We start from the raw sequence: 17,236 nt of genomic DNA, 5'->3' as shown, positions 1-17,236 counted from the left end.
ACGAATGCTTCCCTCACATTTCCTAATACTGTTACTCTGAAACCTTTAGTTCTAGAGCAGGGTTTTCCCCAAATCTAAGAAAACTGCAGAGAATGTTCCTACAGAAGCAAAAGGTGGTCCATACTGACGAGAAGGCTTAGGGAAACAGTCTCTGAACTCCTGAGAACTAGAATGTTATCATGAAATGACTTTTTCTTTCTCTCCTAAAATAGCTGAACAAAACTATTTCCAATGCCACCACTCTAAGTCTTTCCAACCCGGCTGCCTCCATCTTCAAACCAGGCAATTACATATGTGTATATAAACAAGAGACCTCAAAAGCTCTTGGTTTCAGAACCCACATTAATATCAGAAAAGAAACGAAAAGTTCCTTTGAAAATTACCTATGGGTTCTGCTCCTGCCTTCAGGTAACTGAATGTCTGCATCACAAGAAGCCACATAGTTCTTCTCCTGATCAGAAATCTAGAACCTTGCCGCATAACTGTTTTATTACCTAGGCTAAGAGTTCAAAAAACTCTATTTTAAATTCACCTACTTCCTCTAGATCCAGTCTTCCATAATCAAGCACACTAGTACTTGAAGACAAGTACGAGCCTGTAAGCACAGTGACCAAGAAAATCATGAAACCTTTTCCAAAATTATTCTCTTGTATTTTGCTATGTAACTATCACCCTCTAGTAGAATCACAGAACATTAAATCTAGAAAAGTCTAAAGGTATCATCTAATGTACCTAAATCAAGGGTTCTTCACCTCAGAAGTCTGCACTTCCTCTAAGATTATATTATTTGTGCATTAGTTCATTTGGGGAGGAATAAAGATCGAAGAGCTTTCAGATTCTCAAAGGCATCTATGACCCTCAAAATATTAAGAACTAATAATAAAATCACATTTCCATTTTTAAAGATAAAGAGAAACCTACACCTACAGAAGTTTGGTGACTTAATCAGGGTTAAAAGTAGGAGGGTCTTAATTTATTTTAAAAACTGTGAAACTCACTATAGATGTCCTTGATAATGTCCTGTATATGATTCAATAAACATTTATTGAGCAATTTTATCTGCTAGATGAGGAAGCCTCAGTTCCTGTCACCAGTATGTTTAGTCTAATGGGAGAAGGGGATAGACAAACAAAAGGACAGCCACAAATATGAAAGTCCAGGGCTCAAACTCTACATGAATATAGTGGGAACATCAAAGAGGGACAGACCTAGGCCACAGTGATGCGTCACCTTTAAGAAGCGGGGGGCAGGGAGTAGGAAAAGAGCTGAGAGGCAGGCCCTCAGCTTGAGCAATGAGAAGAGAGGGGAAAGGCAGGCCTTCGCAGATTCTGGAGACCACCTGCATCCCTTGGCTCACGGTCCCTCTTTCCATCTGCAAAGCCAGCACTGTAGCATCTTCAAATCTCTCTCTGACTGACACTGCTACCTCCTCCCATCTTTTTTTTTTTTTTGTAAAGACCCTTGTAATTACAGTGGGCCCACCCACATAATTCAAGATAATCTTCCCATCTCAAGATGAGAATAAATTTGTGTTGTTTTCAGCCACTAAGTTTTGGTAATTTGTTACAGCAGCAATAGAAAACTAAATCAAGGGTGGCAAAAAAAAAACCCCAAGCCATAGGCTAGGAAGAGGGCACATAGTAGGAAGTAGAATTTTACAGGAACAGAAGAAAGGAACTGTCTCAGTTCAGCTTTAACCAAAAGTTAATTAAGAGTGGATCAATATTAACACTCTCTCCAGGGACCAGAAAAGGAAATAAGATTGCTCAACTTGTTTTTCATGGTTAAAAATGAATCCTTGAAGTTCATTTAATATTTGTGTGCACGTACATTTTCTAAGTTTCTAAACAAAACTGTACCAAATAACAAGAATTTTTTAACTTCCTTAAAGTTCTTCAAGCACATTGTTTTCAATCATCTGAATGTCCACCTCCTGTTACATGCTAAACTATACCCCTATCCCCAATGACTAGGTCAGTTCACCACTAGAACAGGTAAAAACTAGTTCGTTTACTTAAGTAGTTCCCTTTTTCCTGTTAAATTATTCAGAAGCCGAGACATTATGTATGCCTACTAGTAACAACCATAGTCACAATAACAATAAATAACATCACTACCTCAGATTTATATGGTTTTAAAATTTATCTTAAAGTTGTGGTACATCTAATATCTGGCTTTATTCTCCAAAGTATCCTCTTAAGTGATAAAACAAGTGTCATACTGATTACAGATAATAAAACTCAGGCCCACAAAATATAAGGAACTCATCCAGGATCATTTATCTAGTTAGCAATAAAGTCAAAACTAAAAGACCAATCTTTTGATTCATGCTATCCTAATTGGACAAAGGCTAGACATACTGATAAAATCTAGACATGGTGTACTATCTTTGGAGCTTACCTGAGACTCATGTGCAGTGCTAGGTCCTGAACAATACGATCGTGTTTGCCCGTAGATGAGTGCTTCCCCAACCAGCTTGGGAAGGTGGGAAACTGGGTCAGGTACCCCCTCATTAACTCTCCAGGAAGAACACTGGCATAAATGGCCTGAAAAATCAATTGCAGTCCACAGTTTAATTTTGGTAGAAAGTTGCTTCCTTAGCAGCTGTTCTCTGGAAAATGAACACTGACCCCGGTACCTAATCCCAGGGAGTCAGGCCCTTTCCCTCTGTCTCTGATCTGTTGGTAGGGGAAACTTCTCCTAGAGAAAAAAACTAATTGAAGGAAACACCATGGTCCAAAACATGTTATGGCCCTTGGAGATGATCTTGCCAGCTCAGCCTCCTCAACCAACTGATCTCAACATACCAGTTACTTCACGATGCCAATGGCACAGAAAAGACTTTAAGAGGAATATGATTATCTTTAACATAAGCTATCGACAGCAGAGGTGGATCAAAGCATGGAAAATCTAATTAATTAGAGAATCAAATAAACTAGCACTTAAGAAAAGTTTTTTAAAAACGTATCCTTGTAGGCCAACCCCAGTGGCCTAGTGGTTAAGTTCAGTGCTCTCTGCTTCAGAGGCCCAGGTTTGGTTCCCAGGCATAGACCTACACTACTCGTCTGTTAGTGGTCATGCTGTAGTGGCAGCTCACATACGAAAAGAGGAAGATTGGCAGCAGACATTAGCTCAGGGCAAATCTTCCTCAGCAAAAATAAAAAAAGAAAAAGGTATCCTTGAATATCTTCTATATCCAGGGTTTTTACTTTTTTAAAGGTTGGAATTATACACAAATTTTGTATCTTGCTTTATTCTAATAATATTCTCTCATAAGCATTTTTTCATATTAGATAATCTTTATAAATAATTTTAAAGACTGCATAATGTTCCATCAAGAGGATATACTGTAATTAATCATTCTCCTATTGCTGGACATGCAGATTTTCTCCAATTTTTTGCTATCAGAACTAAAGTTTTAGGGAATATTTTTGTACATTAGTAAGTTTTTTCTTTAGGATAAATTCTCAAAGGTACAATTATTAGGTTAAAAAAACTACTTTTAAAACATAAGAGACAGGATCTTTATATTCAGAATGAGTCTTTGTTTTTTGTTGTCAGACTATATGTGTATAGAATTAAGAGAAGAGTAGGCCTTCCAGAAGTCCCTTGCTTATTACTCAATCCATTAATACTGTATAAATATACAAAATTCAAGAACAGATAACACTCAATTATGAAAGTTTGAAAAACTCTGTTTTGAGCAAAAGACATCAACCTAAAGAAAGTACCCAGTATAAAGCTGCCTCTTTAGCAAGAAAGAAGAAAATCAGAATTCACTCGAAAAAGTGGCTGCTGACCTGCCCTGGCTGCATTTCTTCAAGGAGGAGCTACTTAGTTACCTTCTGGGAGAGCCAAGCATAATAAAGAAGAAATGGATTCTTAAGGTAAAACAGAGCAAATGAAGGGCCAGCCCAGTGGTGTAGTGGTTAAGTTCATGCACTCCACTTCTGTGGCCTGGGGTTCCCTGGTTCAGATCCCAGGCACCGACTTACACACCACTTATCAAGCCATGCTGTGGCAGGCATCCCACATATAAAATAGAGGGAGATGGGCACGGATGTTAGCTCAGGGCCAGTCTCCCTCAGCAAAAAAAGGACAATTGGCAGTGGATGTTAGCTCAGGGCTAATCTTCTTCAAAGAACAAAAAAACAGAGCAAATGACATTTTTGACTCACATCTTACTCATGACCAAAAGCTAACATTCCTATTTCCATATGTCCATTTATATAAAAACATTCTGAAACACTGAAAAATAAGGCTAGATTTAGAAATAGACAATAGTGACCACAGAGTGTTTTCATGTATAACAGACTGTATTTTTGCCATAAGAGCCATAATGTTTATCTAGTATTTCAGATAATTACAGAAGCTAAAAGCTATTTTGCTCTCTTTAACTAAAGCAGAGTCTGCTCTTTAAGGAGAGCCCTGGGCTTACCTGTGTGGGCAGAAGACTCCAGTTTTGCTTACTCCGAATCTGACGGTCCACCAAGTCACCATCACATATGCTATCTGCCGCTCTGCTTAAAAGCATCAAGTGCTTTTTCATGTCACCCCTGCAGGGATAAACCAGTCTGGATTACACCACTGTCCACACCCCACATCCCTCCCTCCCAGATATTTGGCCTTCACAGTGCTGGGAGGGTACTAATTCTAACCCCTCACTAGCTCTGAACACTCACCCTGCAGCTACAGGCTTCACGTGTATGTAGTTCTCCTGGACAAAGAGGGGTGCTATTGAATAATCATGAAAAAAGAGATCTGATTTGTCCATAAGTGACATATGAGCAGTCTCCTCTCCAGCTGCAAACACTTTCCGGGCAACATCAAATGGGCCCTTAAAAGAAAGAGGGACAGACCTAGTAGAATGGCCAATATCCAAAACACTGACATCATCAAATGCTGGCAAAGATGTGGAGCAAGAGGAACTCTCATTCATTGCTGGTAGGAACACAAAATGGTACTGTCACTTTGAAAAACAGATTGGTAGTTTCTTACAAAACTAAATATACTCTTACCATACCAGTAATTCAGCAGTTTTGCTCCTTGCTATTTACCCAAATGAACTGAAAACTTATACACACAAAAACCTACATATGGATATTAAGGCAGTTTTATTCATTAACTGCCAAAACTTGGAAGCAATCAAGACGTCCTTCAATATGCGAATGGATAAACTGTGGTACATCCAGACACTGGAATATTATTCAGCACTAAAGCAGTATAAGCTATCAAGCCATGGAAAGATATGGAGAAACCTTGAACGCATATCATTAAGTGAAGGAAGCCAATCTGAAAAGGCCACATACTGTATGATTCCAACTATATTACATTCTGAAAAAGGTGAAACTACGGAAACAGTAAGAAGAGTAAAGGGTGCCAAGGTTGGGAGAAGGAACGGATGAACAGGTGAAGCACAGAGGTATTTTAGGGCAGTGAAAGTACTCTGTGTGATACTACAGTGAGGGATAGGTGCCATGAAACATTTGTCAAAACCCACAGAATGCACAAACACCAAAAGCAAACTCTAATGTAAATTACGGACTTTGGGTAATAATCATGTGTCAATGTAGGTTCATCAATTGTAACAAATGTACCACTGTGGTGGGGGATGTTGATAGTGGGGGTGGTTGTAGGAGTTTGGGGACAAGAGATGTGAGAGATCTGAGATATGAGATCAAGAGATATGAGAAATCTCTGTACCGTCTGCTCAATTTTGCTGTGGACCTAAAACTGCTCTAAAGTTTATTAATTAAAAAAAAAAAAGAGGGAGGGGTGGGGGAAACACTTTTTAATCATTGCTTTAACTGTAGTAATAAACTCTGACTAGTGATTAGGTGAAATAGAACAGAAAGATAATTGATACAGACCTCCAGTTTCAGAGAGGTCATTAAACTATGAACTATTTGTAACAGAATAATGTGAACAGTTCCGAAACCATTCAAAACATGAAATCCATACATAAGGAACTCTGGAAAGGCCATTTTATAACTATTGAAGCATGAGTATAATTTAAAACTTGCCTCTCTCAAAATTTACAATACATATTGACGGTCCTTGAGGAAAAACTCATTTGAACTAGAAACTCTTTTCTTTTTTTTAAAGATTTTTTTATTTTTTTCCTTTTTCTCCCCAAAGGCCCCCGTACATAGTTGTATGTTCTTAGTTGTGGGTCCTTCTAGTTGTGGCATGTGGGACGCCATCTCAGCGTGGCTTGATGAGCAGTGCCATGTCCGCGCCCAGGATTCAAACCAACGAAACACTGGGCCGCCTGCAGCGGAGCGCGTGAACTTAACCACTCGGCCACAGGGCTGGCCCCTAGAAACTCTTTTAACAGCTATCTATATCTCTTACTATAAATATTTGTAGGTTCTGGAGGTGCGTCAAGGAACTATAATAACTATTCCTATTAAGTTAATACCAACAGAATAAGAAGTGCTTTGACTTGAGAAAGTAATTAAGAAATGTAAACTTATTTTACCAGTTTGATATCCTTTTTGGCTCTATGAGAATCAGCCTTGGCCTGGTCATAGGTTAGTGCCTTACTTCGTGCACACCACATACTCAGATTGTGTAAAACCTAAAAGAATTACAAATAAGACACTCTCAAGATGGGAAAATACTGCCACTCCCCCTTCCCAAAAGGTTCAAGGCATTAATTCAAAAGAATGATCAAATATATGTAATATATATTTAATTTACCTGTCTGATATCTTGATTGGCTCCCAAAATTATTTCATTCATAGCTGGAGGGGGGATCTTTAAACCCTCTTTAAATGCAATAGACATCATAGCACCCTAAAATTGACAAAGGAGAATCTTCAGTGATTTTTTTTTAATTCATATAATCAGATATTTTTTAAATATTTATCATGTACTTTTAAAAACGGACCCAAAAATAGGATAGCATGAGGGAGAAAAAATTCCAATCATCATACCTTAATCTGTTCAACGCGAGGTCTTTGAAAACGAAGATCAAAACAATAATGAATCAAAGAACGGATCTTGGGATGATTTCTATCATTGCACATACAAATGATGGGAATTTTTGTATGTTTTATAAGGCCAATTAATTCCTGAAACGCAAATTTGCAACAGAAAAATATTTTTAAAAACAACAAAATACCACACAACGTATATATTTTAGGTTTTAAAAACTTCCTTAGCAACATGCCTTAATTGTTATAAATATCACAGCATGATAATTAGGCCTTTAAATATTTTTTTTTAAAAAACCTAAAACTCAACAGTAAAACCGCTTTCCTTACCTGAATTCCTCCTCTGTCTTCATTCCCTGCCATGCCGTCTACTTCATCCATGAGGAGAGCATGCTTCATGCTTCCTGAATGAGCTAATCCACCTGATCCATGTTGAGAAGCAACAGGATGGGATAAAAACAAAATAACAATTGTTCACACACTTATTTGAACAATTTTTTATAAAAAAATTTGTAACACATTTCAAACCTAATATAGGTCCATGGTACAAAATTTAAAAGGCACAAGAGTATGCAGTGAAGAGGAACTCTCCCTCCCACCTCTGCCCCTAGGGTACCCAGTTTTCTTCTCCAGAGGCAAACAATGTGAACAATCTCATTTATATCCTTTAAAAGATATTCCATACATATTAAAAACGTGCATAAAAATATACACCTTGGTTTTATCATTTAATATATTTGGTGATTTGTTTCTTATCTGCAGACACAGAACACCTCATTTTTTTTTTTTTTTTTTTTTTTAAGATTTTATTTTTTCCTTTTTCTCCCCAAAGCCTCCCGGTACATAGTTGTATATTCTTTGTTGTGGGTCCTTCTAGTTGTGGCATGCGGGACGCTGCCTCAGCGTGGCTTGATGAGCAGTGTCATGTCCGCGCCCAGGATTCGAACCAACGAAACACTGGGCCGCCTGCAGCGGAGCACGCGAACCCAACCGCTCGGCCACGGGGCCAGCCCAGAACACCTCATTTTTTAAGGCTATTTAATATTCCATTCTACACATATAATTAACATTATCTATTGATAAAATATGAAGATGCTTCCAATCTCTTGCTATTATAAATGATACTAAATGAATATCCTTATATATATGTCATTTTGCATATGCACAAATATAACAACTGCTAAATTCCAGCAACTGGAATTTCTGGGTTAAAGGGTATGTGTAATTTAACTTGGAGAAATACTGCCAGATTGCTCTCCAGAGTAGCACCAATTTACACTCCCACCAGCCACATATAAAAGTGACGTTTCCCGAGCAAATTCTTTTTAACAATTATTTTCTACTGCTGAAAGTACCCAGAATTCAGGTGACCATGCAATGTATCACAGGTTCTAAATATGCACTATTTAGTCTGTAACTTGGGCTCTTATTTTCCCCATAAACTGGCCATGCCAGACCACTAGCTACAACCTGAAACACAGCAGCTCTTTCACAGTATCTTTTCTCCTCCTTTACTATCTTTGCCTGAAATAACTCTTCTACCCACAAATGATTCTTTCTCATTCTTCAAGGCCTTCAAACAAATGTCACCCTTTTCTGGCAGTGTTCCCCAGTACCCCAAACAGAATCACTTTTTTATCTACAGGCTTCTATCACCTCCTTCATCACATTGTATTACACTTATTTATTTTCTTTCCCTCTTCACAGGATTCACCTGTGAATACTCTAAAATCCTATGCAAAACGTGTAAATATGTGAACATAAACATTTTTATCACATTCTCAGAAACCTCTAAGACCTAAAAAAGAGGTAACTACTGTCCTATGAGTTACATCAGGGGCTTTTCTTATTACCTCATCAGCCCCAGGATTCAGCAGGGTGCCTGGCACACAGCAGTGCTCAGGAACAGAGTGGTTACTGAACACTGACATGAACTTGTTTTTCTTATGTAACCAAAGAAAGCAGTTCAAACCCCCACATACTTGAATAAAAGCCTTTGATGCTGGTGTTATTCAGTGATTCAGCAACAATCTCCTTCAAACTGTTCTTACTCCGAGTGTCACTTGCATTCAGTTCCACGTAGCTATATCCCAATTCCTAATCAAAATATTGGAAACCATTACCATCGCAATGCAAATTATTAACTTCTCCCCCAAAAAAACAGAGCAATTAAGGAAGAAACAAGGTAGAAAAATCACATAAGAAACCATGGGTAAAAAGATAAAGTATGATACTAACAGACAATGAGATTAACTATAATATGCCTCACAATATTTAGAGATTTCTAAAATATGATGCACCTAAATACAACACACACAAGTTTGGTCTTAAGACCTCAGCTGATTAAGACCAATCTGAAAGAATATACTTGAATAAGTAATTCTGAGGTTTGTTGTTCAAAAAGAAAGTTTGCTTCTTAAAGTCCTAAAAAGAATATAACCATCCCAAGATTTTAATATCAGAGATAGAATTAATCTATAAGATACTAAAAAGTAATCCTTGACTCTTCAAGATAAATTATAAAGTTGAATCATTCCTTGTCAAACTATCCCAACATACAATCTTCTTCTCAAATTGTGAAAAATCAACTTATTTTGATTCACTTCCCAAAATTGATCATTATATCGATCACTCAATTCCCAAAAAAAGTAATGATAATAAAGGAAGAAAAGAGTCATGTTCACAATTGCAGGGACTAGGAAAAAATATTTCTTTGGGGTTTTTTAATGTTTATAAATAGAGTAGAAAATATATAGTTCTTAAACCTGCTAAAAATGTATGCTACGGTTCATATAACAAAGACCAAGGGAAACCACCAGTTTACGGGACAGAGGGTTCGGAAATCCAGCAATAAATTTAATCTAAGTTTAAAATCCCTCATTTTCTCATTCTGATACCATTTCACGTATCATTTCGTATCATTCTGATATACACAAACTCTGGTTGGCTCTATTGCCTTGTCCTCTCACTGTCTAGAGAGACGGCAGCTGTAGAGATAACACAAGCAAAGGCAGGATCCCACAGTGGTGAAGGGCTGGACTATGTGGGTTCATCCTGTGCCACCACCCTCCTCTCTAAGCCAGCTTCCTTTCTCACACGAGGATGGTAACAGAACATATATTCAGTACACAGAATTCTTACAAGGGTATATAAGATATTTGTATCTATAAGGGTATATAAGACACATTTATATTATCTATAAAATAATGCACCCAAGGGCTTAGCACATTGCCTAGTAGACGGGTAAATATTACCTACAATTATAATACCAATATGTAAAGAAGGATGAAAATGACAAATATCCCAAAAACCAAAGCAAATTCTAAAGGTCTGACTGCAGAAAAGTATATATACAACAGGTTAAAATATACATACCATATACATGCACACACACGTGTATATCTCCTACACATGTCCACTCCCAGGTTACCTTTCCAACTGCACTATAACAGAACACCCACCTGACAAACCAGAGAGGCTGTGGTTGTTTTGCCAACACCTGGAGGACCTGAGAGCAAAGCTGCTTTAAAACTAGAGCCATCATCTTTGCCAGCAAATTTACCAAACTTGGCTGCTAGGAAAAAAGAAGTTACAGAGTGTTAACCTATATCACCTAATAGAAATTCAGGAATAATTGTGCATAAACTTAGCATTGAGAGCAGTCCTCCAGTTTAGTTCTAAATTTGCAGAATGTTTTCTACAAAGTATAGTTTCCAGAGCAATGAGTAAAATTCTATCTCACCTCCCTCCAAAATAAAAAACTAAAACTCATCAACTTTAAAACTGATTTGAAACAACAAGTTTATGAATCTACTTTCCTACAAAAGCACAGGCCATGGAGCAGACTACCTAGGCTCTGATCCTAACTCCAGCTGTCCTAACTCCACCACTCACCAGCTGGGAGAACTTCAGAAGTGACTTAACCCCTCTGGTTTCCTCCTTTGTAAAATGAGGGTAGCAACAGTAATGTGCCCAGTTGGGCTACTGTGAGGAGGAAAGTGCTAGAAGGAAGAATGTGTAGGAGAGTCTGGCATGCCTCAATAAATGTTAACAAGCATAATCAGTTACATGATCTCACAAAGAAAGAATGATGGAAGATGTTATGTGTGCAACTATCTCGCACAGCTCAACTCTAGAGCATTCTCCCTCCCCTCATCACATGATGCCTGGCACACGCAGGGTGATTGGGGCGTACACTATGACTGAGAGATGATTAAACCCACTGCAGACATGGGAACAGGAACTATACCTCACCTGAAGCCTTAAAAAGTCTTCTCCAGGTACAAAAAGCACTTATCCCCTCTTTTAAGGTAGATTTTACGTGGTTTTGGAAAGAGAAAAGGAGTCAACTTAAATTTAACCCTGTATCATTACAATTATCTGCTATAAATAAAATAAATTGGCACTGTCAGCCAATGTCTAGCAAACCTAGATATTAATAACCCACTCATCACTTTGGGAATTCACTGTGATGCTCACGAAATTTTGCCTTCTTATTTCTTACACAATATTCCCCAGGGCTGCAGTTGAAGCTCAAGAAAACAACACTAACATTTGTGATCAAAACTTTAAACAAAACTTTGGACATAAAACATAATTGTGACTGTTCATTTTCCATTACAAATACATGGTGAACAAGCATAGAAACTAGAGAAGCTCAGGGCCATCAGGCCTACCAAAAGCAAACACGCTCCTGGGACTTTTAGGCTGCCTACCCTGTAAGCGGCCTCAGCTTTCCACTTGCACCTTTCCCCCGAGGCTCTCTGGCACTCTCAAGCAGTCTTGCTCTCGCATGTCCTCAGACCTTGGTTCATGTATTCTCACTTCCCCACTTCACCCAGGTAACTCCTACTTAGTTTCCAAGTCTTAACTGAGATATCCTTTCCTCCGGGGATGGGAGCACACATCTCTGACCACACACCTCCATCCCCGTAGCACCCTATACTAACCCCTATAAGAGTACTTAGCACAATACATTTTAAATACTAGTTCATATGTCTCCCCCACTGACTGTGACCAAATTGAAAGGGACTGTGTTTTGTCGACAACAGTACCTCTGGGGTCTAGTACAGCACCTAGGCTCAGAGCAGGCTCTCAATAAATGCTTGCTGAGAGATGACTGAACCAAGTATTATTCTTCCTCACAGAGGCGCAACTGAACAGGGTGACAGACACAAAAATAAAAGCAGCTAGAAAATCACCGTGTTTCTTCTCTTCTGATGGACTCTTGTGCCAGTTTTGGAGCCAGCGGAGGAGTTTGTTGGCACAGCTCTGGTCACCTTGCTGTCCAATTATGGTCTTGAGCGAGACTGGCTTATATTTATCCACCCAGAGCAAATTTTCCACCTTGTTTTCACTGCTGTCACCAGCCAAATTTCTAGCCTGGCTGTCACCATTTGTCTCCTCGGCCACCTGCTCCTTGAAGTCCAGGCCTCTCCGAAACACACTTGTCTCCTTTTTTATTGACTTCACAGAGCTGTCCCTTTTGGGAGTCAGTTTGCTCTTTTTGGATTCTGATTCCTTCTTAGTTGGACTAATTTTTCTTTTTCCTTGGCCATTTTTTTGCGGTGTTCTCTCCAATTTGGACTTGTCTTTCTTCATCTTAAAAGTTCGAAAAGTGAGGAAAAAAGAAACCTGATGAGATATACAGAATTTCTATACTGCTAAATGTACTCTAAAGGACAATCTGAGATTCCCAAGAGAGCTACCTAACCTGGGTTTATCTTTCCACCATGGACCCTGCTGTTCACGGAAATCATCACCTTCCAAACTTCATAAAAATTAACTTTATAAACATTAGCAACAAACACACTGAAAAGCACCCAAATGCAATTTTTAAAAGTGAGAGCATATTAGTTTTTTAAAAATAATAAGTAATTCGATCTCAGTTTGAAATAAGGGGTGAAGGCTTAAGAGATTTTTGTTTCAGTTTTCTAACTAGTTATAGAAGTTAATGCCTCCACAAAAACTTGTACAAAAATATTCATAGCAGCATTATATTGCATATATATACACATATATATTATCTATTTTATTATAGCCAAAAAATGGAAACAACCCAAATGTCCATCAACTGATGAATGAATAAACAAAATGTGGTATATCCACATGGAGGAATATACATCAGCAGTGAATAGGAGTGCAGTACTGATACATGCTTCAATGCAGGTGAACCTTGAAACACTATGCTAAGTGAAAGAACCCAGACACAAAAGGCCACATATTGCATGATTCCTTTAAATGAAATGCTCAGAATAGGCAAATCCATAGACACAGAAAGTAGACTAGTGGCTGACAGGGTGTGGGTATGAGGAGTGACTGCTAATGGGTACAGGCTTTCTTTAGGGGGTGGTGAAAATGTTCTGGAATTAGATAGTGGTGATGGTTGCAAGATCTTGTGAATATACTAGAAACCACAGACTTATACACTTGAAAAGGGTGAATTTTGTGGTGTATGACTAATATCTCAATTAAAAATATATATATATTAGTGCCTCTTTACCAGTGAGTGGATGCTAAAAGTCGTGGGTGAATGTTTGAGGAGAAACAAGAAATTAGCATACTCTTAAAGCATCTCCCCAAGATATTTATCAATTATAAAGGGAAAAATAATCACTTTATTAGTGGGGAAACCCAGCAGACTTGTCTTAACCAAGTAATCAAGGTTAACATCACCAACAAAAAGACATATCAACATCATGTACATCTGCTATGAAGCACTAAGAACATACTATCATTTCTGTGGTATTCTTGCCAAAAATGCATAGCCTCGATCTAATCATAAGAAAACATCAAACAAACCCAAATTGAGAGACATTCTACAAAACTGACCAGTACTCATCAAAAGTGTCAAGGTCATAAAAAGACAAGAAAAGACTGAGGAATCGTCATAGATTGGAGGAGACTAAGGCACAACAACTAAATGCAGGATGCTAATGTGAGATCCTAGAACAGAAAAAAGACAACAGGAGGAAAATGTGAAGTCTGAATAACACATGCAGTTTAATTAACAAAATGGTATCAATGTTAATTTCCTGGTTTTGATAACTGTATTATGGTTGGATAAGTTGTTACATTAGGGGACACTGGGTGACGGGCCAATCCAAATCATTCCCAGAGGCTTTTCAATTATTCTGGAATAAATAGGAAGACCACCTCATCACTTCGGTGACAGAGCTGGGGACATTAAACTTGGGCTGCTGGCACCCCTGTGTCCTGCACATGGAAAAGATCTGTACATAGTGGGAACGAAGGAGGCTAGGAGAAGCAGAGAGACAGAAACTGAAAGGTCCAATCCAGTGGTTCCAACACCAGACCCACCCTGCCCATCGTTCAGTATGTGAGCCAACATTTTTCCTGTTTCGCTACAACTAAAATGGGCTAGGTTTCTGCTACAACTAAACAAGTCCTAACACAGTTCTAATTGAAAGTGAATCTATCATGCTAATACCTACAACATACCCTTTAAAGAATTCTTAAACAATAACCTTTGCACAAAGTCATTATAAGAATATGAAAAACAAAGAAAGTTTAATAAGTATATGTGGTAAGCGCAATACTGTTCTCGCTCCCCATATTCCCTTGAGAAAGGTGAGAAAATACACCAGAGAAGACATTCTGAAGCAGAGTCTACCTGCTCAAAAGAAAATAAAGAAGTTCATTTGCGGTAGAAGGGGAAGTTAATCTTTTAACCAACAGGCCTGGACTCACCCAAGAAATGTCTCTCTGAAACAGGAAAATGGTTATAGAGCAGCTTAAAAAAATCAAGTTCACTAAAATTCATATGGGGCAACAAAAGACCCCTGAATTGCTAAAGCAATCCTGAGAAAGAAGAACACAGCTGCAGGCATCACAATTCCTGACTTCAAAACATACTACAATGCTACAGTAATCAAAACAGCATGGTCCTGGTACAAAAACAGGTGCACAGATCAATGGAACAGAATTGAAAGCCCAGAAATAAAACCACACATCTACGGACAGCTAATCTTCGACAAAGGGGCTGAGGGCATACAATGGAGAAAAGAAAGTCTTTTCAACAAATGGTGCTGGGAAAACTGGAAAGCCACATGTAAAAGAATGAAAATTGACCATTCTTTTTCACCATTCACCAAAATGAACTCAAAATGGATCAAAGACCTAAAGCTGAGACCTGAAACCATAAGGCTTCTAGAAGAAAATATAGGCAGTACACTCTTTGACATCAGTATTAAAAGGATCTTTTCGGACACCATGTCTTCTCAGACAAGGGAAACAATAGAAAGAATAAACAAATGGGACTTCATCAGATTAAAGACCTTCTTCAAGGCAAAGGAAAACAGGATTGAAACAAAAAAACAGCACACTAACTGGGAAAAAAATATTTGCAAGTCATATATCTGACAAAGGCTTAATATCCATATATATAAAGAACTCACACAACTCAACAACAAAAAATCAACCCGATCAAAAAATGGGCAGGAGACATGAACAGACATTTCTTCACAGAAGATATACGGATGGCCAATAGGCACATGAAAAGATGCTCATCATCGCTGATCATCAGGGAAATGCAAATCAAAACTACACTAAGATATCACCTTACACCCATTAGAATGACAAAAATAACTAAAACTGATAGTAACAAACGTTGGAGAGGTTGTGGAGAAAAAGGAACCCTCATACACTGCTGGTGGGAATGCAAACGGGTGCAGCCACTATGGAAAACAGTATGGAGATTCCTCAAAAAATTAAAAATAGAACTACCATTCGATCCAGCCATCCCACTACTGGGTATCTATCCAAAGAGCTTGAAGTCAGCAATTCCAAAAGTCCTGTGTACCCCAATGTTCACTGCAGCATTATTTACAATAGCCAAGACATGGAAGCAACCTAAGCGCCCATCAACAGATGACTGGATAAAGAAGATGTGGTATATATACACAATGTAATACTTCTCAGCCATAAAAAAGAACAAAATCATTCCATTTGTAACAACATGGATGGACCTTGAGGGAATTATGTTAAGTGAAATAAGCCAGATAGAGAAGGACAATCTCTGTATGACTCCACTCATATGAGGAATTTCAAAATGTAGACAAAGAGAACAGATTAGTGGCTACCAGGGGAAAGGTGGGGTGGGGGGTGGGCACAAAGGGTGAAGTGGTGCACCTACAACACAACTGACAGACAATAATGTACAACTCAAATTTCACAAGATTGTAACCTATCATTAACTCAATAAAAAACTTAAAAATTTTAAAATAAATAAATAAATTTTAAAAATCAAGTTCATTTTATACAAACCTCGGCTTCAAGTGCTATCTCATACTTGGACTTCTTGCCTGGCATAGTTCGAATGAGATTCAATAGGCCATCTTCATCAATAATTTTTGTCCCCAAGGCTGCTGCCTATTATTACAATGCAAATCATTAAAACCGCATCCTAACTATTACTTTCTGTAAAAATATATATGATTCTAGGACCTGTTAGAAGGTGAAAAACCATATTTGTAAATTAGATAACATTAGATTATTTTTAAAACCATATTCATAAGAAAGTAGCATTAAAAAGAAAGAAAATGACAGATACAACTCCTAAGGATGGTGGGTTTCCCACTACCCTAGAAAGCGCAAAGCCACTAGGGCCTAAGTCCAACTCTTCACGCCATCTCCCAGGATTGACTCATCTGGCAGACATTTCCCCCCCACCTCCTGCCCTGCTAACAAAACTCCAATGTGTCCATCTCCAAGTGGTAGATTATGATTGGCCTAAAGCAATGAGAAAAGTCCTCATCCTCCCCAACCTCCCTTATAGCTCTGAATGGCCATATGACAGCTGTGGCTACTGGGACTTAAGTGGAATTCTACAAGAGGTGTTTCCGGGAGAACTCTTCTAAGGGCAGTCACACCTAGTATGACATCTTGCCACTGCTCCCTTTTTCCTGCCTTGAATGCCTACAGCTGCGGCTACCTTGCAACACAAGGCAACATGCGTGAAGACTAAAGCTAACACAATAAGGATGACAGAGGTGGAGGAGGGAACTAGCCTAGCTACCTTAGTGAGCATCCCCAGCAACTGCCTACCTCTGGAATTCTTGCTAAGTAAGGAAAAATAGCTATTTGTCAAAACCACAGTTAGGCAGGTATTCTGTTACTTGGAGCTAAACACAATCCTACCTGACAGACCTTCCAATAAAAAGAGTTTCCAATAAAAAAAACTTAAGATGGAGTCTACAGTGGCATATGTAGGAGTACTTAGAACTAGAAGAAAAAGAAAACTGCATTTGCTTCTATCTTCAAAAAAAGATTCAAATCAG

The 17,236-nt window shown here is 38.4% G+C and overlaps 1 protein-coding gene across 4 annotated transcripts in view; it reads right to left on the bottom strand.

Annotated features, from left to right (window-relative positions):
• The window catches only part of RFC1 (replication factor C subunit 1), a 79,872-nt gene that overhangs the window by 7,488 nt on the left and 55,148 nt on the right, over nucleotides 1-17,236 (bottom strand). For 2 of the 4 annotated variants that reach the window (XM_014738631.3, XM_014738634.3), the window contains 11 exons: nucleotides 16,224-16,328; nucleotides 12,140-12,539; nucleotides 10,400-10,512; nucleotides 8,921-9,035; nucleotides 7,269-7,360; nucleotides 6,939-7,076; nucleotides 6,703-6,798; nucleotides 6,482-6,580; nucleotides 4,683-4,837; nucleotides 4,439-4,556; nucleotides 2,401-2,546 (listed from right to left, as the gene is read on the bottom strand). In XM_014738631.3, the coding sequence (XP_014594117.2) occupies nucleotides 2,401-2,546; nucleotides 4,439-4,556; nucleotides 4,683-4,837; nucleotides 6,482-6,580; nucleotides 6,703-6,798; nucleotides 6,939-7,076; nucleotides 7,269-7,360; nucleotides 8,921-9,035; nucleotides 10,400-10,512; nucleotides 12,140-12,539; nucleotides 16,224-16,328 (1,577 nt within the window). The remainder of the gene's footprint in view (nucleotides 1-2,400; nucleotides 2,547-4,438; nucleotides 4,557-4,682; nucleotides 4,838-6,481; nucleotides 6,581-6,702; nucleotides 6,799-6,938; nucleotides 7,077-7,268; nucleotides 7,361-8,920; nucleotides 9,036-10,399; nucleotides 10,513-12,139; nucleotides 12,540-16,223; nucleotides 16,329-17,236) is intronic. The other 2 variants (XM_014738632.3, XM_070263982.1) reach the window with 1 other exon arrangement.

The sequence above is a fragment of the Equus caballus genome, chromosome 3 (genome assembly GCF_041296265.1).
Source record: "Equus caballus isolate H_3958 breed thoroughbred chromosome 3, TB-T2T, whole genome shotgun sequence".
Taxonomy (NCBI): Eukaryota; Metazoa; Chordata; class Mammalia; order Perissodactyla; family Equidae; genus Equus; species Equus caballus.
Note: the sequence above shows the minus strand (reverse complement) of the source record. Positions and strands in the feature narration are given on the sequence as shown.